Consider the following 23900-nt stretch of genomic DNA (forward strand, 5'->3'; position numbering starts at 1 on the left):
GAGCATTAGAAGGATATTCATATACATGAATACCCATCACTCTGTTCCCTGTAGCTAGCAAGAGAGGGAAAGCTTCTTCTATTCTGTTGTGTAGGAACATGAATTTATTTATAACTGCATAAACACAACTGCTCCCTGGCCAACAAAAGGAAGTCTACATTAGTACCAGAGAAAAGGAAAACAGGTTGAAACAGAACAAAGGAATTCACCACAGGCTGGTTGAGTAACAAGGTAGAGGTATTTCCAGTTCAAGAGAATCCTTTCCCTTCTCCCCTCAAAACAAGAGCCACAGCCTATCCAGCACGCCAGAAAAGCTTGCAGAATAGAAAACAAAGGTTTCAAACGTTGTGAGAAGTTTCTAGAAGTAGAACAGAAAGCTCTGCTTGATGAGAGGTGAAAAGCAGTGGCAATCCTTCATTTCTTCCACTCTGAGCAGCGTAAGCCTAATGTCCAAAACCACCTGGTCTCTATATACACGTAGATACTCAAACAACACATAAATATCACCTCTGCCCCTATCACCCAGGTGTTTGAGAACAGAACAGAAGAATAGCAGAATGTTTTACCTGTAAGTAACAGAGCAAAGCCTGGACTGAAATAACTCCTGCCCTCACGTAGCAGCTTAGAGTGAAATGCAATTCTACTATCTCCACAAAGAGGAATTCAGTGACATTTCTATTACAGCCTCTTTGAAGAGCCAAGTTTACGTATTTTTTCTGTTTTAAAACCAGAATCTGAGAAGAAAATTGCCAGTTTCCATTTTAGTGTGCTTTCAAAGCCTATCAGTACAGGCTGGGGTATGAGCTGTTGGAGAGGAGCTCTTGAGAGAAGGACTTGGGGGTCCTGGTGGGTGACAGGGTGGCCCTGAGCCAGCAGTGTGCCAAAGGAGGCCAATGGGATCCTGGGGGGCATCAAAAGGAGCATGGCCAGCAGGTCAAAGGAGGGGATCATCCCCCTCTGCTCTGCCCTGGTCAGGCCCCACCTGGAGTCTTGTGTCCAGTTCTGGGCTCTCTGGTATAAAAGGGACAGAGATCTCCTGGAGAGAGTCCAGAGGAGGGACATGAAGATGATGAAAGGGCTGGAGCATCTCCCCTGTGAGGAAAGGCTGAGTGAGCTGGGGCTGTTCAGCCTGGAGAGAAGAAGCCTGAGAGGGGATCTGATCAATGGTTACCAATATCTGAAGGGTGGGACACGGGGGGACATGGCCAGCCTCTGCTCAGTGTCTGTGGGGACAGGACAAGGGGCAATGGCCTCAAGTTGGAGCACAGGGAGTTCCACACCAATCTGGAAGAGCTTCTTCCTGGTGAGGGTGAGGGAGCCCTGGGACAGGCTGCCCAGGGGGGTGTGGAGTCTCCTTCTCTGGAGATATTCCAGCCCCAGCTGGACGCCGACCTGTGTGACCTGTCCTAGGGAGCTGCTTTGGCAGGGGGGTTGGACCCGATGGGCTCTGGAGGTCCCTTCCAACCCCTGTGAGTCTGTGATTTTGTGATTCAAAGACTCCCTTAACTACATGGTTCACCAACATGAAAGAGAAGACTCACCACGAACGGTGTAGGGACGTACGTGGAAAAGAAGTACACAGGTACATCTTTAGCCAGCAGCACAGCTGCAGTGAGCTTGGCGAGTCTGCCAACATCAAAAAGAAAACATTTAGTCACCCCAGCTCCCCATGATCATCATAACATCCATATGGCAGTTCTAGAACATTCATTTCACTTGGTTCTTAAATCTTCTCGCCACCTTCTCCTACACTAAAAGCGGTATCCTACAGTTTACACAGTCAATGTAATTCAGCTTCCAGGTTAGAGGATCCAAGACAACGTTTTTGTTTGTGCTACTTCAGTCAACCATATAAATAAAACAGTGTTATTGTCAAAAAACAGCTACAGAAACGTACTGGTGGGACACTCGTCCTTCATTCAAGGACAGAATCAATCTCCCCAAAAGTTTGAAGTGCCAGATGTCTGCAACAGCAGGTTTGGAAAAGGATTCTGGATCTCACACTGCAAAGCTGATTTGCCAGCCTTGTTCAACAGCTTCAGACAATATCCATGAAGCAGATTAATATGCTAAATATACTAAAAAATACTATATATACATTAAATATATTAAAATATACTATATATAAACTAAAATATGCTATAAATATACTAAAAATGCTAAATATATCAAAATATACTAAAATATACTATGAATATACTAAATATATTGCAAAATAATAAAAATACACTAAATATATTAAATATACTTCTGCAAAGCACAAGAAACTCCTGGACACTATTTGTCCAGGAGGTTTAGAAACAGTAACACCACCTGTGCTTTTAAACTTTGCCTTTGTAATCAACTTTTCCCTTTGAGCAGCAGGGAAACTCTTTCTCTCTCAGGTCACTGTTTGAAAACCGTAGTGGTTTCGTGTCAAGCCAGGTCCACACAGCTCAGCAGCTCACTGGAAGTCTTGCTTACAGTCAAAACTGATGAGAGATTAACCAGTTTGCTCTGCTCGCTGGTTTTCACAAACAAGCATTCCTTATCTCCCCTGAGGAATATTCTGTAATCTAAGTTTCAGTTACTCAGAATTTCACTTCTAGCACCTATCAAATATCACCTGAAGCCACTTAAAAGCTCAGAGTGTAGTTGAAACTACTCAAGTTTTGCTTATGTATCACAAGGGTTTATATAAAACTTGGTTATGGGATCCAGCCAGCTGGTCTGACATCTGACTGCAGGCTGACCATGAGCCAGCAGTGTGCCCGGCTGGCCAGGAAGGCCAATGGCATCCTGGCTTGTGTCAGACACAGTGTGGCCAGTAGGTCTGGGGAGGGGATTGTGCCCCTGGACTGGGCACTGGTGAGGCTGCACCTCCAGTGCTGGGTCCAGTTCTGGGCTCCTCACCATAAGAAGGACATGGAGGTCAGATGGGAGGGAAAAGTTCTTCTCTGCAAGAGTTGCGGGGTTGTGGAACAGGCTGCCCAGGGAGGGGGCTGAGTCCCCACCCCTGGGTGTGTTTTAAAAAAAAGGGTAGATGAGGTACTGAGAGATCTGGGTCAGCACAGGACAGGAATGGTTGGACTTGATGATCTTAAAGGTCTTTTCCAACCTTGTGATTTTATGATTTAAATACTTAAGGAAGAGAGGTGTGGATTAAAGCCTTTATAATACCAGATACCAGCAAGCTGGAAAGGGGAGGCTGGTCCCTTCCCCAAAGAATTTACAGGCTGAATTCAGGCATTATGGGGAGAAATTTGAATTGGAAGATAAATTCAGAATACTAACCTCTAGTTGAAAATCCCTAAAGGTTAATCTACCACCATTTATATTGCACCTCTGATTTAAGCTTGCTTTGGGGAGAAGAATTCTTCCTGCAGCTTAATATTTCCACACTGGAAATATTTGACCTGGAATACTGAAAATGTAAGCTTCCAGCAATGCCAAATTGTGCTTTTTGCAAGGAAATGGGAGAAAGAATCTGAGAAGGTTGCTTCCTGAGTTGGGTAAGGAATCCTAAGCCCTTGTCATTTGGGGAGTGCAACACTGGTTGTAATGGTGTGCTTTACAAAAAGCCATCCCACTAGCTAATTACTATCCAGCTAGTGAGCAGTTAGTTATTGTAGTTAATTGCTGTAACTAATGATTAATTTTTTAAATTATTTTTGTCAACATTTAATATTCTGGGATGTAAAAATTCTTGGTGTAACAGAATCTAGTGACTGTCTTCTAAGAGTTTCTCCGCTCCCCCAAGCCCATTTCTCCACACCTTCCTGCTGGGTCTTCACATACCTGTGGCACATTATGCACCCAGCTTTGGCACCAGGGTTTTAAATTCATCTGTTACAATCTGTTTGCAAGGCAGCTCCCCAAATTTCCTGGGTTAGGCACAGCCTAAAAACACAGAAGCCTAAGCAAAACAATCCAAAGCAAAGCTTGGAATTCAGGCTTGATGACAGCACTATGTCAAATGAACAAATCAATTCACAACTATGTGCTTCTCTAGTCTTCTTGGGATGCTAAGCAGTTACAATAATGATAAAATGAAACCAAACCTCCCCAAAAGAGTGCTTGCAGTTGTGTCAGTGTCTTTGTCCAGGACTGTGTGAGCAGGAGTAGCCCTTTCTTTGCCCCAGTTCCAGTGCTGAGGGAGATCACAGAATGTGACCTATTTGCCACACTATTTCTGACACAAGCCAGGATGCCATTGGCCTTCCTGGCCAGCCGGGCACACTGCTGGCTCATGGTCAGTCACCCAACACCCCCAGGCCCTTCTCTGCCTGACAGCTCTCCAGCCAGTCTCCCCCAGCCTGTAGCACTGCTCGGGCTTGTTCTGTCCCATGTGCAGCTCTCTGCACTTGGCCTTGTTAAACCTCATCCCGTTGGTCTCAGCCCATCGGTCCAGCCTGTTCAGATCCCTCTGAAGAGCCTCCCGACCCTCAGGCAGATCAACACTTCCTCCCAGCTTGGTGTTATCTGCAAACTTACTGAGGGAACATCCAAACCCTTCATCCAGGTCATTGATAAAGATGTTGAACACATCTGGACACAGGACTGAGCCCTTTATTTTTAAATTAAAGTGAATAAGGTCGAGAAAAATCCATGGGCAAACATGAAAAGGGTCCCTGGATAAAAATGAATGAACCAAGCGAGGGGGGAGAGAGCACAGGGTTCATGCCAACAACATTTTGGAATGCATTTTAAAGTCACAATTTCATTTCTAGTCTTGCAAATGCAATCAATACTCATACTTCTTACTGCTGCAGTTGCTGGTGACCTGACCTCGTGTGTCATATCCAACAACAAAGCCTCTCTGCTTAAAGTCTGAGAAACACCTCTCGAGGTACTTGTAGATCCCCTGGGAAGAGAAAAAGGGAGAAAGAATTAGGTCTAGTGCAGCACACACACATATTCTTTATCTTATCATAGAATCATAGACTGGTCTGGGTTGGAAGGGACCCCAAGGGTCACAGAGTTCCAACCCCCCTGCCACAGACAGGGCCACCAACCTCCAGGCCTGGAGCTACACAAGGTTGCCCAGGGCCCCATCCAACCTGGCCTTGAACACCCCCAGGGATGGGGCACCCACCACCTCTCTGGGCAACCTGTTCCAGCCCCTCACCATTCTCTCTGGAAAGAACTTCCCCTTAATATCTCATCTCACCCTTCCCTCCTCCAGCTTCACTCCATCCCCCTTGTCCTGCCAGTCTCTGCCCTTTAACAAGCCGATTCCCCTCCTGTTTCTCTGCTCCCTTCAGGGACTGGAAGGCTGCAATGAGGTCCCCCCGCAGCCTTCTCTTCTCCAGGCTGAACCAGCCCAGCTCCCTCAGCCTGTCTCCATAGGGGAGGTGCTCCAGCCTCTGATCATCTCCGTGGCTCCTCTGAACCCTCTCAAACAGTCCTACTGGACTCAGGACTCCAGCTGGGGCCTCCCGAGGGCAGAGCAGAGGGACAAACCCTTCCCTGTCCCTGCTGCCACCCCTCTGCTGATGCAGCCCAGGATCCCATAGTACTTCCGAGCTGCAAGAGCACACTGCTGGCTCATTTTAAGTTTCTCATCCACCATCTTATATGAAAGGTCACTCAATGTCTGTAGGTAAAATATGGCTCAAGAAATAAAGGCTCAATAAGGATATTCACAAAAGCAGCATCTTTCTGTTCCCCAAAGTGTTCATGGAGTAAAAGGAAAGAGAGAGAGCGAGCTGTGGGAAATAAAAGCAGCACAGCAGTAAGTGACCAGAAGCTCGAGCCAGCCAGAGCCTCAAGCAGCAAAATGTGTTTTCAAACCACACTGAGCTTTTCTATGTCCAAACCACCTGAGGAACATCTGTGTTTTCAAAGCCCATCCACTCAGGGGATGGAAGGTTAGTGTATGGCAGGCCCTGTCTGTGCCCTGTGTGCAGAGCGCACAGGAGACTGCTCCTCAGCACTGCTTCAAAAGCCTTAGCACCACCTTGCATGGAATCACAGGAGACCTTTGGTGGGAAGGGACCTTTAGAGGCCACCTAGTCCCACCCCCTGCAGTGAGCAGGTTGCTCAGACCCCCAGTACTTCGGGATATGGTTTAGCTTAGGATGGGATTGGTTGGACTTCATGATCTTGAAGGTCTTTTCCAACCTTGTGGTTCTGTGAAGATTTATTTTAATTGAAGGAAATATTTTAATTACACTGAAGTTGACTGTGTTAATGGCCACTGATTCCTGCAGCAGTTGAGGACAAAGTGGGGCTGCCCATTTTCAGATTAGGTTCAGCAAAACTCTCTGTCATTTGCTACTTGAAACAAGAGAACTCAAAAGAGATTAACTCTGAGGCAGTTCACTTAAGAAATGAGTTTTAATCCACTTCCCAGGGACTGCTTTCTTCAGTGTGATGTATGGCTTTGATAAACAACTAAAAATAGGAGCCCCACAGAGGGAGCAGATGAACACCAGCCAGTCTGCTACTTTCAGAACCCAGCAATGCCCATGAAATTCAACTTGCAAACACGTTCCCTGCTGTCGAAAATGAAACTTTTCACATTCTGCCAGGAATGTGTAATCAGTCAGTTGATCCAAGCTCAGTCACGCTGCCCTGAGACTGGAAACACAAAGGCAACATGTAACATCCAGGCGCCGGCAGCGTGAGCAGCTCCAAACTCAGACTGCACAGGCCAAAAAGGAAAGTGATTATTATTAACTGCTCCACATTATCAACATATTTACTCTGCTTCAAAGAGAACTGAGCTTCTTTAAAGCAACTATACTGCTCTGAACAATTCCACCACTAGTTTTTAATAGATTTTTTTTTTCCTAATCTCTTGGGCTCATTCCCACTGGGATCAGTGGACACCAACTGTATCACATCATTAAGTTTTGTTCATAGAATCATAGAGTGATCTAGATTGGAAGGGAGCCCAAGGATCATGATCAGAGGGCTAGAGCACCTCCCCTACGAAGAGAGACTGAGGGAGCTTTAAAGAAAAGCAGAGATTATTTCACTTTTTATAAATCAACAGGTTGGTTTATTCAGACAATCAGCACACATATAATCCATTAACATTGCCTGAAAGAGAAGCAGGGAGGGAAACTGAGAATGATCATTGTTCAGCCCTTTTCTGGCATCCATGATGAACACCAACAGAGGAAAAAAGGAGGGTAAAAGACAGTGAAGAAGAAAATCCAGAACATTGTATTTCTGACCACTAATCAACCCAAACAGCTCTTCAAAAGAACCTAAAAGACTGTGTCAGAAGCGAGGAACCACCAATCTTCCCCACCACAGCACTGATGCTATTCATGTCCCCAATGCAGCCTCCATCAGGCCCTTCTAAATGTACACCCAGCAGACCCTAATCTCCAGCAGAGGAGCAGGAAATTAAAGCTGAAGCCTCCCTGGCTAAAACTTTACCACACAAACACCCCCCATCCCAAGAGACCTTTTCCAACACTAATATATATCAACATGGAAGTCAAGAGCTACATCTAAGTTCCAACATCTCCCTGTCTGTACTCAAGTCAGGAAGTCCATCCCCAAATATTCTACTCCAAACTTCAAAGAACTAGTCCTCAAAAACATCTCTTTCCACTGTTTTCTTAGCAGATAATTGTATAATGATACCGCTAACCCAAAGGCACCAATATTAAATCATGAATAAAACATGAAACATTAACCACTCTGATACAATATGTAACAAAGATTTGCAGTTAAAGAGTTTAATTTTGTATCTCAAATTTCTTTCTTGCATCTCTACTTAGAGAGGTACACCAAGAGGTACAGAGAGCGCTACAGCAACACCAATGCACTTGACCACAGTATTTTCTATAACTATCCAAACCAGTTGCAGGGAACAACCAGTTTCTTAACTTCAGGGGAAGGTTCCCTCTGAAGTTAAACAATTTATAATATCAATATTCTTCACAGCCAGTCTACATTTGCTTTTTCATCTTACTTGCTGTTCTTTTTCTTAGTAAAACCTGCCACTTTGGCTAAAAAGGAAAGAATAGGCTTGTTTGGTTGGGGTGAGTTTGCTTTTTTAGGTTTTCTTGGGGTTTTTTTGTTTTGTATTTGACAAATACTATAAGTTCTTATGACAACTAATGATTTCCAACCTTAGAGCAGCATAACAGACTTTATTGGCCAAATTCCAGTGGAAGTGGTTATAATCTGCCTCTTCAGATGGCCTGTTACACCCAGTCAAGCTACTTTCCTCCCAGCACTAAACACTTCATGCTATTACTGTCTCATTGAATGGCTGCTGTGTTCCACCCTCAGCTCAGTGAGACATGATATAACCCAAACGTTTAGTGTGACATCATTCAGTCCTCTCCTACACATCTTACCTGTGTTGACTGGATCACTGTAAGATCATTGATGTAGCAGAAGCCAGCTCCCATAGCAGAGCGAAGCCCGGCAGTCCCGAAGGTCAGCCTGCAGCACAGCCGATCCCGTAACTCTTTATGTTTTCCATTCTGTAACAAGCTCTCAATCTGCTCTTTGGTTTTTTCATTCTGCAAAAGAAGATGAAAGTCTTCATTTAGATCTTGAAATCAGGATCTGGACTGTATGGTCAGTGGGTTCTGTGGTGCAACAAGGTCTTACTGTCCCATAAAATGCCTGTGTGCACAACAAGCCTTCATTGTTGCCACAGTTTTGCATAGCTGGGCGCTGGGAGAGAATGGGGGCTGCAGAAAATGGCTGCTGGAAGGAGCTGCTGGAATTCTCTGCAGACCCAGACTGTAAACATCAGCCAATTCAAGGCCAAAGTTGCTGCTGACCAGGGCTAAGCCAATCGGCTATGGTCACAGCACCTCTGGGAATCACATATAGGAGAAAAAAAAACCCACAAGCAGCTGCATTTTGCCACTGGAGAAGGGAGTGAGAAGATGTGAGGACCTGCTGTGCAGGCACCAAGGCCGGCGAGGGTGGGAGAGGAGGCACCCCAGGTGCCTGAGAGACAGGGGCTGCCCCTGCAGCCCCTGGAGAAACCCATGGTAGAGTGGGTGTCTCCATGGAAGAGGCTGAGACCCCAGCTGCAGCCCGTGGAGGAGCTCCATGCTGGATGGAGCAGGTGGAGACATAGAGAAGATGTTGTGACCCGCATTGGAGCAAGTGTCTACCAGCACTTGCAGCCCATGGAGAGAATCAGAGACACAGAGATGAGTGAGAGAGAGATTTGCGCCGGAACAGGTTTGCTGGGGGGAGGTTGGTGACCCCGTGGAGGACTGGAGAGACATTGTGATTTATTGCTGCACCCATACCAGTGATCCATAGCAGGGCAGCTGATGAAAGAGAAAAAGCCCTTGGGGAAAGGACTCACGTTGGAGGAGTTCATGGAGGACTGTCTCCCGCGGGTGGGAACCCACGGCACAGCAGGGGGAGGGTGTGGAATGAATGTGTCCCCCCCAGGCCAAGAAGGAAACCAACTTGCAAGGAACTGATCAAAGCCCCCATCTCCCAGTCCCAGCCCCTCCCTGTGCCACAACAGGAGGGAAGAAGGGAGCAAAATCCTGACTATAGTCTGCTAAGAAGGGAGTGGTGGGGGAAGGTGCTGTAAGATCTGGTTGTGCTTCTCATTGCCCGACTCCGATTTCACTCTGTGTATAGTGCAGTGTAATAAATTAGATAGTTTTCTTTCGTTCACTCTTGTTGAGTCTGTTTTGCCCAACTTGTTGATGACAAGATGATCTCCCTGTCCTTACACTGACTTCTAAGCCTCAATATATATTTTCTACCCTGTACAACTACAAAGGGGAGTGGTAGACCGCCTTTGGTGGGCATGTGACCTCCAGCCAGGGCGAAACCACCACAATTGTAACTCATTTCTATCCTATTCTTTTCTGTACCTCCCTTGCTTATAAAAAGGTTCAAGAGCCCTTGCTGATGTTGATACACTCATGCATTTACCCAGCCATTAGAACAGGGGTAAGTGAGGAGCACGGACTTTCGAGCAGGTTTTCTTCCAAGGCAGGTAGCACAAGTTAATCCTCAAACTATGCTCCTGGGAGACAGACAAAAATACTAACTTCAAAGCAGTGTTTCCTTCCTCCCCACCTCCAGGAAAGGTCTGCAAAGAGGCATGATAAAATAAAGCTGACAATGTATAGCCAAAAATAAAGCCTGTCTTTTCAAGTTACATTAATGGTTAGTGAGGTGAGGACAAGAGAGTGGAAAGGCCTATTTACCCCAAACTTGGATAAAGATGGGTGTTTCTCTCAGAAAATCCCAGACATTTTTGATGTTTTCCTTTTTCAGGATATACTGCAACCCACTTCTACCCAGTGCAAGTAAGTTAATTAATGAACTCACAGAATCATAGGGGTTAGAAGGGACCTCCAGACATCATTTGGTCCAACCCCCCCGCCAAAGCAGGGTCCCTAGGACAGGTCACACAGGTCGGTGTCCAGACAGGGCTGGAATATCTCCAGAGAAAGAGACTCCACACCCCCCTGGGCAGCCTGTCCCAGGGCTCCCTCACCCTCACCGGGAAGAAGCTCTTCCCCAGATTGGTGTGGAACTCCCTGTGCTCCAACTTGAGGCCATCGCCCCTTGTCCTGTCCCCACAGACACTGAGAAGAGGCTGCCCATGTCCCCCTGTGTCCCACCCTTCAGATATTGATACCCATTGATCAGATCCCCTCTCAGGCTTCTTCTCTCCAGGCTGAACAGCCCCAGCTCACTCAGCCTTTCCTTGGAGGGGAGATGCTCCAGGCCTTTCATCATCTTTGTAGCCAATAAATAAAGTCCTACTCTTAGAGATAATCACACACATCATTGTAAGAGCCAATTTCACTGCTCTCCAAACTTAGGATTTTAACTGTATTTACAGGGATCTCAGGAGTCTTGTCAGTAAACCCCAGAGAATTAAAAACAACTTTCCCCCTTAAAAGTTCACAGGGAATACACTTTTACACACCAAATGTAACACAGCCAATAAACAAAGAACCCTCTGAAGAAGCTTTATGCTTCTGAGGAGAAAAAAAAAATCAAATATTGACAGATTTGTGGTTCAAATGGAAAAGCCAGAGATATTCTCCTTTTCTGGTGTCACCGCCAGCCGACTGCTACACCACTTCATTCTACACTTCACAGAATCACAGAACTGTAGGGTTTGGAAGGGACCTCCATCGCCCACCTCTCTACAACCTCCTTTCAGGTAGCTGTAGGTGGTGAGAAGGTCTCCCCTCAGCCTCCTCTTCTCCAGGCTCAACACCCCCAGCTCCCTCAGCTGCTCCCCAAAGGATTTGCCCTCCAGCCCCTTCCCCAGCCTGATTGCCCTTCTCTGGTTGCTCAGAACTGGACCCAGCACTTGAGGTGCAGCCTCGCCAGTGCCCAGTCCAGGGGCACAATTCCCTCCCCAGACCTACTGGCCACACTGTGTCTGACACAAGCCAGGATGCCATTGGCCTTCCTGGCCAGCCGGGCACACTGCTGGCTCATGGTCAGTCACCCACCACCCCCAGGCCCTTCTCTGCCTGACAGCTCTCCAGCCAGTCTCCCCCAGCCTGTAGCGCTGCTCGGGGTTGTTCTGTCCCATGTGCAGCACTCTGCACTTGGCCTTGTTAAACTTCATCCTGTTGGTCTCAGCCCAATGGTACACTCTGTTCAGGTCCCTCTGAAGAGCCTCTCTACCCTTCAGAGGGATCTGAACAGACTGGCAGGAATCTGGACAAAGGTGCAAGGGTGATTTCAGTATTTCTGATCTGCACAGGAAGGCTCCTTGTGCCAACAAAAGGGACACAAACACCAGACAAATCAGGGCAGAACACATTTTAAGATATTGTGATCCCACACCTTTATCATCTAAATCCCATAACTACAAGGAACAGGTACCTGAGGAGGCATAAAGGTTTGGCTAAATACAACAATAAGAAGCAGTTCTTCTGGCCCGAAACCCACTCTATTTTAAACAGAGTCACTGCATTTATGCAGCAATACAAGCATTTGCCACTTCCATGTCTAGAGAATACATTTAAAGGCTTAGATGGAGTATTTACCTTAAGGTAGAAAGTGCTACAGATGTTTTTAAGTCAATCCCATGCAGCACACAGCAGGTTATGGAGCTGGGTGGGTAAGAGACTTGTGTCACTGTCAAAGCAACAGACTTCCAAGTGTACAAAACGCATGTACACACACTCTACTCATTCTTCATAGCTACTCTGCATCCTCAACTAATAGTGAGGCTAGAAAACAATGGGACAAAGCCAGAGACACTTTAGTATTAAATTACTTATGTTGATTAGAGTTAGATAGTCATGGTAATAGCAACCACTCTCTCACGGACATGCCTGGGGGGAAGTGAGAGAAGGTGATTCCAGTTTGATAAAGAGAAACGATGACAGAAGAACATCCTTATCTGTCCTTTTACAACATAGAATCACAGAATCCCAGACTGGTCTGGGTTGGAAGGGACCCCAAGGATCACAGAGCTCCAACCCCCCTGACATAGGCAGGGACACCAACCTCCAGGCCTGGAGCTACACAAGGTTGCCCAGGGCCCCATCCAACCTGGCCCTGAACACCCCCAGGGATGGGGCGCCCACCCCCTCTCTGGGCAGCCCCTTCCAGCCCCTCACCACTCTCTCTGGAAAGAACTTCCCCCCAGTATCTCATCTCACCCTTCCCTCCTTCAGCTTCACTCCATCCCCTTTGTCCTGCCACTCTCTGCCCTTTAACAAGCTGATTCCCCTCCTGTTTCTCTGCTCCCTTCAGAAACTGGAAGGCTGCAGTAAGGTCCCCCCACAGCCTTCTCTTCTACAGGCTGAACCAGCACAGCTCCCTCAGCCTGTCTCCATAGGGGAGGTGCTCCAGCCCTCTGATCATCTCCATGGCTCCTCTGACCCCTCTCCAACAGTCCCACATCTTTCTTGTGTTGGGGCCCCAGCTCTGGACACAGGACTCCAGCTGGGGCCTCCCGAGGGCAGAGCAGAGAGGGACAATCCCCTCCCTGTCCCTGCTGCCACCCCTCTGCTGATGGAGCCCAGGATCCCATTGCCCTTCTGAGCTGCAAGAGCACACTGCTGGCTCATGTGGAGTTTCTCATCCCTCAGAACCCACAGGCCCTTCTCAGCAGGGCTGCTCAGCAGGAGCTCTTCTCCCAGTCTGTAAGTATGTCTGGGATTCCTCTGGCCAAGGGACACACAGCTGGAAAAAACACTGCCTCCACAGCCCAGGCTGGACAAGCGCTGCTCTGAAATGCTCTTGCTTCAAGCAGGGTCCTAAGGAAGAGTTAAAAAAGGCCAATGGAATCTGAAAGGCAAGGGCAAAGCACCCCTGACATTTAAAACAGAGGTCAGCCAGCTTCAGCTCCCTCGCTGCCTTCCCCTTAGCAGGGGGAAAGGTGCTCTGCAGAGGGACCTTACTCAAGAGGATCTGAAAAGTGTTGTGAGAAGCCCAATTCTGGGAGATGCATGAAATTTCAGTAAGGAAAAAAAAATCATTCAATAAAACTTATTTAAAATCTGAAACTACTTCCACTGCTTGACAACAGATCTTGAAAACCAGCAGCATGAGATGTGTGAATTTGGAATAAAATTTAAGTTCTTTATGCCTTAAAATGGAAAAAGAAGCCATTATTGTTCAGGCTCTAGGATGGTTCTGCAACCAAAGTGAACCATTACTCCCAACCCAGCTAAAAAAAAGGCCTATAAATAAAATGAAAACAATGAGGCACAACAAATATTAAATGCCAGAAGCAAAAGCTTCTCTTGTTGTTGCTCATAGGCAATCAACCAGAAAACAAATGACTAATCTGAAAAGAGGCTGAGGCAAGACTCATTTCACACTCATCATAATTCAGCATGTAGCTTGGCTTAAAATAAGGTTATTAAATTACACAGCATGGTTAATAGCTTTGTAGAATAAGCTGCATCATTTGCCTGCAAGAACAGAATGGTGCTTTACCCAGTTTATGGGCTGAAGTTTTGCAAAGCTGAGGTAAAAGTTTGCTCTCCTGAAGCAAGAGCACATTTACTTTACAATTAGATTAATATGCATTTTTGATTGAAGCCATGTTACTTATTTCCAGGAAAAACAAATGAGTCAGTCAAAGAGCATCCTAACAACATTTTAATTTGCTCAGGTTGTATTCTCGGAATCACAGAATGATTTGGGTTGGAAGGGACCACAAAGATCATCCAGCTCCAAGCCCATGCCATGGGCAGGGACACCCTCACTAGACCAGGTTGCCCAAAGCCCCATCCAACCTGGCCTTAAACGCCATGAAGATGATCAGGGGGCTGGAGCACCTCTGCTATGAAGCCAGGATGAGAGAGTTGGGCTGGGTCAGCCTGGAGAAGAGAAGACTCCAGGAAGACCTTGTTTCAGCCGACCAATCCTTAAAGGGGTCCTACAGGAAAGTGGGAGAGGGGTTGGTCATCAGGGAGTTCAGGGACAGGACAAGGATGAAGAAGAGAAGGCTGCAGGGGGACCTCATTGCAGCCTTCCCATCCCTGAAGGGAGCAGAGAAACAGGAGGGGAATCAGCTTGTTAAAGGGCAGAGAGTGGCAGGACAAGGGGGATGGAGTGAAGCTGGAGGAGGGAAGGGTGAGATGAGATATTGGGGGCTGGGGGGCGGTGGTTCTTTCCAGACAGAGTGGCGAAGGGCTGGAATGGGCTGCCCAGAGAGGGAGTGGATGCCCCATCCCTGCGGGTGTTCAAGGCCAGGTTGGATGTGGCCCTGAGCAGCTTTGTGTAGCTCCAGGCCTGGAGGTTGGTGTCCCTGCCTGTGGCAGGGGGGTTGGAGCTCTGCGATCCTTGGGGTCCCTTCCAACCAAGCCCAGTCTGTGACTATGACAAGGGGCGATGGCTTCAAGCTGGAAGAGGGCAGGGTTAGCTTAGACATTAGGAAGAAATTCTTCACTCTGAGGGGGGGTGAGGCCCTGGCACAGGGTGCCCAGAGAGGCTGTGGAGCCCCATCCCTGGAGGTGTTCAAGGCCAGGTTGGATGGGGCTTTGGGCACCCTGGTCTAGTGAGGGTGTCTCTACCCATGGCAGGGGGTTGGAACTAGATGGGCTTTGAGGTCCCTTCCAACCCAAAGCATTCTGTGATTCCATGAGCACTGTGTTTAAAAGGCTCTGCAGTCAGGTGGGGCTAAAAGATAAGGACAGCTTCCACTGCTGACGTCTAACCTTACTGCAAATTCTCAAAAAAAACAGGGTTGTTTTTTTTCTTTTTCACTTAACAGGTATGAAATGAAGTCAGACATCTAAGTAATACATCTGTAGTGTATTGAAAGTTTCACAGCAGCTCTTACAAAGATTCATTTTTCAAAGCTGAATAGCTGTGACGTTAAAACACACAGCAGAGCAAGCCATTAGAGACTGGGTCATGAAGAAGTGTAATATGCCTTTACACAAAGCCTATTAGCTGCAGTCAGTTTCACACACAGTAAGTCTCCCCATCAGCATTATATTCCCCATCTTGTGAAGCCAGATGTGCTACGAGGGTGTATCAGATGACTCAAGTTATGCAGCATCCCACTGTATTTCTAAGATTCAAGGAAATAACATCAACTCCACCTATGGATGCAACCTGGGGCACGAAGAATTTGAGATAAGGACACTAACTGGATTAGGGAATGGGCAGAACAGACTGAACATAGCTGGGGGTGGAATAATTGTAGAGAATTTCTGTTGGTATCTTAAGGACAGTCCTCATACGTGTGATTCACAGAGGTGAGGAGTGGAATGTTGTGGCTTTGAGTAGCTGTGGTGCCGAGATGGCTGCTGCAAGCAGCAGCCAGAAGCTCTCTGCAGGCCCCAAACTGTAAACATTGGCCAATTCAAAGCCAAAGTTGCTGCTGACCAAGCCTAAGCCCATCAGTGATGGTCACAGCGCCTCTGGAAATCACATATAGGAGAAAAAAAAAACCTGCAGGCTGGGGCATTTTGCCACCAGAGAAAGGAGTGACAGAATGTAAGGAGCTGTGCAGACAACAAGGCCAGAGAATAAGGCACTCCACGTGCTGGAGAGCGATTCCCCTGCAGCCCGTGGAGACCACCATGGTAGAGCAGGTGTCCTCTGCAGCCCATGGATAAGGACGGGGAGCAGAGACATCTACAGCCTGTGAAGAGATTGATCCACACCACAGCAGGTTTGCCAGGGACTTGTGCCTCTGTGGGGGACCAGGCTGGAGCAGTCTGGGCCCAAAAAGTCAGCACCCCATAGAAGGGAGCTGGGCTGAGGCACATGGTGAGGAGATGACTCCCTGATAGAGAGGACTCATGCTGGAGAGGTTTGAGGAGGACTGCCTGCCATGGGTGGGACCCCACAGTGCAGCAGGGGAATGGGGGGTGCTGTGGAATGCTCCCCCCTCCCCCCAGCTAAGATGTAAGACAACTCAGGAGGAACAGACTGAAAACCCCCATTTCCCATTCCCTGCCCCTCCCCATTGAGGTGAGAAGTTTATTTCCAGCATTAAGTAGTTCATTAATGCATTCAAAAATAACTGTAAGAGACCACTGCTTAGGAAGGAACTTCTCAGGCTTCTGAAGCCAAGGAAAGCAGCAGCACAGTGGCAGCACCAACCTCAGCTCAGAAACACAAAGTGCCCACTCTTCACCGTGGCCTGGATTAGTGTGTGAGCAAGCTCTGCTAATCACAAGGCAGAGGCCTAACCTAAGCAAATGAGAAGTTCCTTAGAGATTGTCAGCTACACTATTTGGACATTATTTTTAGCATTCTTTAAAAAACACCAAACAAACCCAAAGACAAAATTGTCTAAAGCTTCCTGTCTTAAGCAGAAGTAAACTATGCTGTTTCACATGAAAACAGTCCTTCTTGATTAAAGGCAATGCTTTAAGACATCCTTGCCCTACCAATAGCTCTAACAAAGAAATTCAAATTCTTCTCATGGATTTAAGGACTTGAAGAGCCCACAGTGCTTCTAAAGCCATACATTCCATGGATGTCAGCAATATGACAACAGCATTTCTGTAAGGAACCCTGTGGAATGACTTGGGATCCCCCAGCTGTTCCAGAAGCCCGGTGACTTGTCTGGTAGGGATACCCTAGTGGGTTCAGGTCTAACTGCCAGGCACTGCCTTCTCCTTCATTGCCCTGTGAAGCTGAGCAGGGAATATCCAGTAACTAGGCTGTACTTGCTATCCCATGCCAGGAAGCAATTAGGGAAGAGGTGACAAGAGGAAGCTGATTCAATTTTCATACCATAGCTTCAGCAGGGTCTACCTGTTGCAGTAGGAATGTACATGCACAGACCCAAGTTCAGCACTGAGCAGCACTCGGGACCACCCAAAGAAAGGAAAGATCCTTCAAAGCCTCTAAGCCCCACACAGCTACTGGCTGGCTTTCAGAGGATTACTTACTGGGGGGAAAATCATCTGGCAGAGTCCTTCAAGCCCACAGGGACCAGCATCCTTAAGGCAAAGAGTGCAGGGAAGAAGGCAGCACTGGGGATGGAGGAGAGACCCACACCCCACAGCAATGGGGGGACTTCTGTAGCCAGCAAAACAGCTTTTCACTCATCTGACAAGCAGCTGCCATGCCACAGGGCCCCCTAACCTCTGCAGCTGCACACTACCACAGACATCTATAGGTCAGGATGCAGGACAAGGCAACAATCAAGAGGCAACAGATGCTGTTCCTCCTGCTCCGGGTGAGAAAGGGGTCCTGGCCACTGCCAGCAGCGTGCAAGGAGGCGGCAGATAAGGTGAGAGTGGCAAGGAGGGCCCTGGAAGGAGCTACCTGAACGTAGGCTGCTGGGGCCAGAAAAGGGACAGGGAAGGGAAGAGCTGCTTCTGGCTGGTGACTGGGCTGGAGTTGGGTTTCTGACTGTGGCTCTTACCATGGAGAAGGATAGGTAAGAAAAGCAGCACCAGTTCCTTCAGTCTCACCTCAGGGCGAGCGCTTCAGCCCCCCGTCAACTTGGACCTCCTCTGCTGAACTAGCACCAGTTTGTCAATACCTTTTGTGTACTGGGTGTCCCAAAACCAGACACACTATCTGGACACAGGCTAGAAGCACTGAATAACAGGAGGTAATAATCCCATCCCCATGCTGGCTCTGGATGCTGTCAACATCCTCAGCTGTCAGGGGAGGCCACTGTTCAGCACAGAGACTTTCCAGCAGAGCAAAGTCCCAGCTTGCATCACCACACCTCCAAGTGCAGCCTGTCCTCATTGAATTTGACTTAAGGTCCCTGCTGGCCCATTCCCCTGGCTCAGTACTTCCCCCCCAAACAGCAACTCTGTCCTCAACAGCCTGTTTCCCAATCCAGCAGCACCTACAAACGTGATGCAAGTGTCCTCAGAGGTGGCAATCTACCATTTTAAGATGTCAATTTGTGGAGCATTCTTAATTTTTAAATAGCTTTGAGACTTGCCACTTGATACGTGGCAAGTAAAGAGCAACCAGAGGTCAGCAGTGTTTTCCTATCCCATTTCAAGGAGCTTCTACCAAGCACATTCACAGAGCCCTCTCATTCTCACAGCACATGGGCTTTTGCATTATTAACAACTGGAAAGAGAACGAGACTATGAAAACCTTTCCCACAGTACTGCAGGTTCATTGTCACAAGGAAACTAAAAGAAGAAATGTTTGGGCAGAGACAGGCTGCCTCACAGGCAAGGGTCTGAGTATAGTTCTGCACTTACATGAGCAGAAAAAAAAAAAAGACAGAAGGTACTACATCTTTTTCCTACAAAATTATTTAATGGTCCATATCCACAAGGCATTCCTAGAAAGCCAGCACTGCTTCCTCATAAAATGTTTTTGCAAGTTGCCCATGTTGTTTCTGACTTTAGTTCTCAGTCAGGAATTTCATATATCACAGAATCACAAGGTTGGAAAAGACCTTTAAGATCAAGTCCAACCATTCCTGTCCTAAGCTAAACCATATCACCAAGTACCTCATCTACCCCTCTGTTAAACATCCCCAGGGGTGGGGACTCAGCCCCCTCCCTGGGCAGCCTGTTCCACAGCCCCACAACTCTGCCAGGGAAGAACTTTTCTCTCATATCTGAGCTGACCCTGCCCTGGTGCAGCTTGAGCCCATTTCCCCTTGTCCCATCTCCTGTCCCCTGGCTGAAGAGACCATCGCCCACCTCTCTACATCCTCCCTTCAGGTAGTTGTAGGCAGTAATTCTGTGATTTAAACCAAACCCTCCATCAGCTGGTCAGGGGGTGATTAATCATAGAATCACTTGGGTTGGAAGAGACCTTTAAGATCACCGAGTCCAACCACAGCCTGACCCTGCCTGGTCCACCTCTAGATCATGTCCCCAAGCACAACATTTACACACCTTTTAAACCACTCCAGGGATGGTGACTCCACCACCTGCCTGGGCAGCCTGTTCAAATACTTGACAATCCTTTCAGTAAAGAAATTCTTCCTCACATCTAACCTAAATCTCCTGTGGTACAATTTGAAACCATTTCCTCTTGTCCTATCACTTGTTACCTGAGGGAAGAGACAGACCCCCACCTCTCTACATCCTCCTTGCAGGTATTTGTAGAGAGCGATAATAAGGTCTCCCCTCCCCCAGTTCCCTCAGCTGCTCCTTGCAGGATTTCACCAGGTTTGTTGCTCTTCCCTGGACACAATGAACACTCAAGAAGAGCAGAACCGAGGGGACAAGAGCTGCAAGGCTCCCACAAAGAGGTGCGAGCTCTGCCTGTGTGAAGTTAGGTTGTTCCTTCCAAAAAACAGGTGAGGGATGCAGTCAGCTGTGCCACGCACCATCTCCGGCTCCTCGCAACAAAGGGTGAGGAGCTCCAAGAAGAGATGATGACCTAGGAGAAGAAGATGAAGCCTTTTCTGGGGACAAACAATAACTCTGAAGGGATGCAAAAAGGCAAAGTGGCTTCTGTGTATAACATGTATTAGTGGCACTGTGGAGCTTTAAAGTGGTTTTAATGGCTTTTAAGAAGCGGGAAGAGGACAAAACTGCTGGGGAATCATATCCTGCTGCAGTCTTGTGGAGTAGTTGACACTCTATAACATCACCAAGTTTAAAAAAGGGTTGAGCTTTCATTAAACAGAATCACAGAATTGTAGGGGTTGGAAGGGACCTCCAGAGCCCATCGGGTCCAACCCCCCTGCCAAAGCAGCTCCCTAGGACAGGTCACACAGGTCGGTGTCCAGACGGGGCTGGAATATCTCCAGAGAAGGAGACTCCACACCCCCCTGGGCAGCCTGTCCCAGGGCTCCCTCACCCTCACCGGGAAGAAGTTCTTCCCCAGATTGGTGTGGAACTCCCTGTGCTCCAAGTTGAGGCCATCGCCCCTTGTCCTGTCCCCACAGACACTGAGAAGAGGCTGGCCATGTCCCCCTGTGTCCCACCCTTCAGACATTGATAACCATTGATCAGATCCCCTCTCAGGCTGCTTCTCTCCAGGCTGAACAGCCCCAGCTCACTCAGCCTTCCCTCAGAGGGGAGATGCTCCAGGCCTTTCATCAACTCCATGTCCCTCCTCTGGACTCTCTCCAGGAGATCCCTGTCCCTTTTATCCCAGGGAGCCCAGAACTGGACACAACACTGCAGGTGGGGCCTGACCCAGGCAGAGCAGAGGGGGAGGATCCCCTCCTTTGACCTGCTGGCCACAGTCCTTTTGATGCTCCCCAGGATCCCATTGGCCTCCTTGGGCACACTGCTGGCTCATGGCCACCCTGTCACCCACCTGGAGCCCCAGGTCCTTCTCTACAGAGCTCCTCTCCAGCAGCATATCCCCAGCCTGTACTGATAAAATTTACAAAATAAACAAAAATTTATACTCTGCTGAATTCAGTGTTCATAGAATTGCAGAATCCCAGACTGGTCTGGGTTCGAAGGGACCCCAAGGATCACAGAGTTCCAACTCCACTGCCACAGGCAGGGACACCAACCTCCAGGCCTGGAGCTACACAAATTTACCCACGGCCCCATCCAAGTTGGCCCTGAACACCTCCAGGGATGGGGCACCCACCCCCTCTCTGGGCAGACCCTTCCAGCCCCTCACCACTCTCTGGAAAGAGCTTGCCCCACCAAAATCTCTTCTAACCCTTCCCTCCTTCAGCTTCACTCCATCCCCCTTGTCCTGCCAGTCTCTGCCCTTTAACAAGCTGATTCCCCTCCTGTTTCTCTGCTCCCTTCAGGGACGGGAAGGCTGCAATGAGGTCCCCCCACAGCCTTCTCTTCTCCAGGCTGAACCAGCCCAGCTTCCTCAGCCTCTCTTCATAGGGGAGGTGCTCTAGCCCTCTAAGCATCTGGTCCTCCTGTGTTACCCTGCTTCATCCTCAGTCTTCCATGTACTGCATGGTTACCTACTGAAACATAATTACACTCTTTGTAGCTCGTCAAGATACATAATCTGAAACAACTGGAGAATTACAGTGAGAGGGCATTAGCTGAGTGTTTCTTACTGGCTCTTTCACTCCCAATCATGTTAATAATGTGTACTTACTGCCAGAGTTGGGTTTCAAAGCTAATAACCTGTCAAAGTAAGTGGCAGTTTACAACTCTTAAAGCAATCATTTCTTGTTTTGCAGGCACTCTTGGCATATGCAGCCTGAAAGAAAAGGGGGTGGGGGGGAAAGTCTCAAATTTGCTTTCAATTCAGCTCATTTGACAGCCACAAATTAAGTGCATCAAGCCTTGCCAGCCAGCCTTTGGGGTTTTAATCAGCCATTGTTTTAAGCTTCTGTTTTGTGGGGTTTTTTTCTCCTCAGGGTCAGTCTCTAAGACCTGAACTCAGACAAGTACCAATTTGGAGGAACTCTTGACCAACAGAAACCAAGCACTGGCAGTGGCACAGCTAATCACCTTGCATACACAATTAAGACCAGCAGTAGCACTTGCTTTGATGTCTCATTTACAGTTTCCCTTACAAATTTTAAACTCTTGTTCCCTCCTCTAATGGAGATTTTGTATTCTGGTCATCGACTGCACCAACATTCTTATGTGACAATCAGTTGGGTTACTGCAGTGGGAGAGGTGACGGTGGAGTGAATCTCAGCCTCTACATATAGCTGTAAGTAAGGGAAAGGAGTTTAAGTCCCATCTCCAGTGCTCCCCCTTCCATGATCAGGGACACCCCCCGCAGCCCAGGGTGCCCAAAGCCACATCCAACCTGGCCTTGAACCCTACCAGGGAGCCAGGGGCAGCCCCAGCTTCTCTGGGCACCCTTTGCCAGGGCCTCCCCTCTCCCCAGGAAGGATTTCTGCCTCCCAGCCCCTCTCCATCCCCCTCCTGCAGCTCAAGGCTGTTCTCCTGGGCCTGGCCCTCCCTGCCCTGGGCACCAGCTCCTCTCCAGCTCTCCTGGAGCCCCTTGAGGGACAGGAAGGGGCTGGGAGCTCTCCCAGAAGCAGCCTTCTCTTCTCCAGGCTGAGCCAGCCCAGCTCTCCCAGCCTGGCTCCAGAGCAGAGGGGCTCCGGCCCTCCCATCGTCTCCTGGGGACTGGCTCCCACAGCTCCCTGTCCTCCTTGTCCTGGGGACCCCCGAGCTGGAGGCAGCGCTGCCGAGGGGTCTGTGTCCCAGAGCAGAGCAGAGGGGCAGAATCCCCCTGTCCCAGCCCTGCCAATCCCACTGCTGGGGATGCAGCCCAGGACAGGGCGGGGTTTCTGGGCTGCCAGCACACAGCAATGGGTCAGGTTGAACTTCTTGCTCCCCTACACCCTCAAGTCCTCCTCTGGGCTACTCTCCATCCATTCTCCACCCAGCCTGTAGCTGACAGGTAGAATGTTCCCTACACAACACCCCTTGTCTCTGCCAATACATTTACACTGTGAGCTCATCTTGTTCTGTTTTGTTCCTAAATCCTGGTACCTGGACTTCTGTTTCACAGAAGAGGACCTCCAGAGATGATCTTTTCCAGCCTTCATGCTCAGTCAGGGACACAGAGTTATGTGCCCAAGATCCTGTTATGGCTTCTACTGAATTTATCTCCAAGGATGGAGACTCCACCATCTCCCTGGACAACCTGTGCCAGTGCACAGTCACCCCCATACCCCCCTTGTTTCTTCTTGCTTCAGTGGTCCATGTCCCAGTGAAACATCAGCCCTGGCCATATCACAGCAAGAGAACATCGGCCTTGACCCATGTCACAGAGGAGTTGGTGGCATAGCCAGCCCCAGATGGGCACACCAGGGGCTGTGCCAGGCAGTGGAGAGTAAGGTGGTTGTTCTTCCTCTCATTTTTCCTGCACATCACAGAGGGTTTGGCCCTGACCACAGCACACTCCTGTACTCTCCTCCCAGAGATAAGTATCCTGTCTGTATTCACCACAGTCATACAGGGAGCTGGAAGCTTCTCACTGCCATGGGCAGAAGGAGCTTCCCATCCTTCTACCCTCAGCAGCACTGTCCAAAGTCTACATGAGCTCCTGATACCATCACTAGTGATGCACTGGCTAGAACACTGGTGGTGGCCCATGTCACCAGGAAGCAGGTGGCATGGTTGGCCCTGAAGGCCATCAGTGAGACATGGGATGGACAGCCTTGGCAGAAGGCTGGGAGACCTCCAGGCTGGCTGAGGGGATGGAAGATGACCACTGTGATGGTAGATTCTCCCATCTTTGACAGCTGCAGCTCCAGACACAGACATTAAGCTCTTCAAAATAAAGCTTCTGATTGCCAAAGCCATTGGTTTGTGCTTCCACTTTGTGCTGAGTTGTGTGGTAGCCTTTTGGGGTTTTTCCTTCTTGTCCCTGTTCCTTTACATTTCTGCATCTTTAAATATGTGTGTGCATGCATACATACATAAATATACATATATAAAGTGAATAAATCTGAGAGAGTAGCCCACAGATGTGGAAGACACCAGGGCAGGGTGCTTTAGGGCTCCCCAGGAGCCAGTGGCACAGGCCAGCAGACAAACCACCTCTTTTACATTGACCCAATACAAAACTAGAAAGAAGGAAACCTTATAGAACTGCTTTTTAACAGTCATTTCTACAGATCTGTTTTAAATAAACCAGACCAAAAGATACTGTAGTGATGCATTGTA

General features: G+C 48.4%; 1 protein-coding gene across 1 annotated transcript in view; it reads right to left on the reverse strand.

The window, feature by feature from the left end:
* PGM2L1 (phosphoglucomutase 2 like 1) overlaps window positions 1-23900 on the reverse strand; it is a 51276-nt gene that overhangs the window by 21376 nt on the left and 6000 nt on the right. Inside the window, exons 2-4 of the mRNA XM_084270230.1 lie at window positions 8304-8471; window positions 4737-4843; window positions 1542-1626 (exon numbers count right to left, since the gene is read on the reverse strand). Coding sequence (XP_084126356.1) covers window positions 1542-1626; window positions 4737-4843; window positions 8304-8471 — 360 coding nt within the window. The remainder of the gene's footprint in view (window positions 1-1541; window positions 1627-4736; window positions 4844-8303; window positions 8472-23900) is intronic.

Source organism: Gallinula chloropus (assembly GCF_964237585.1).
Source record: "Gallinula chloropus genome assembly, chromosome: 1".
Lineage (NCBI taxonomy): Eukaryota > Metazoa > Chordata > Aves > Gruiformes > Rallidae > Gallinula > Gallinula chloropus.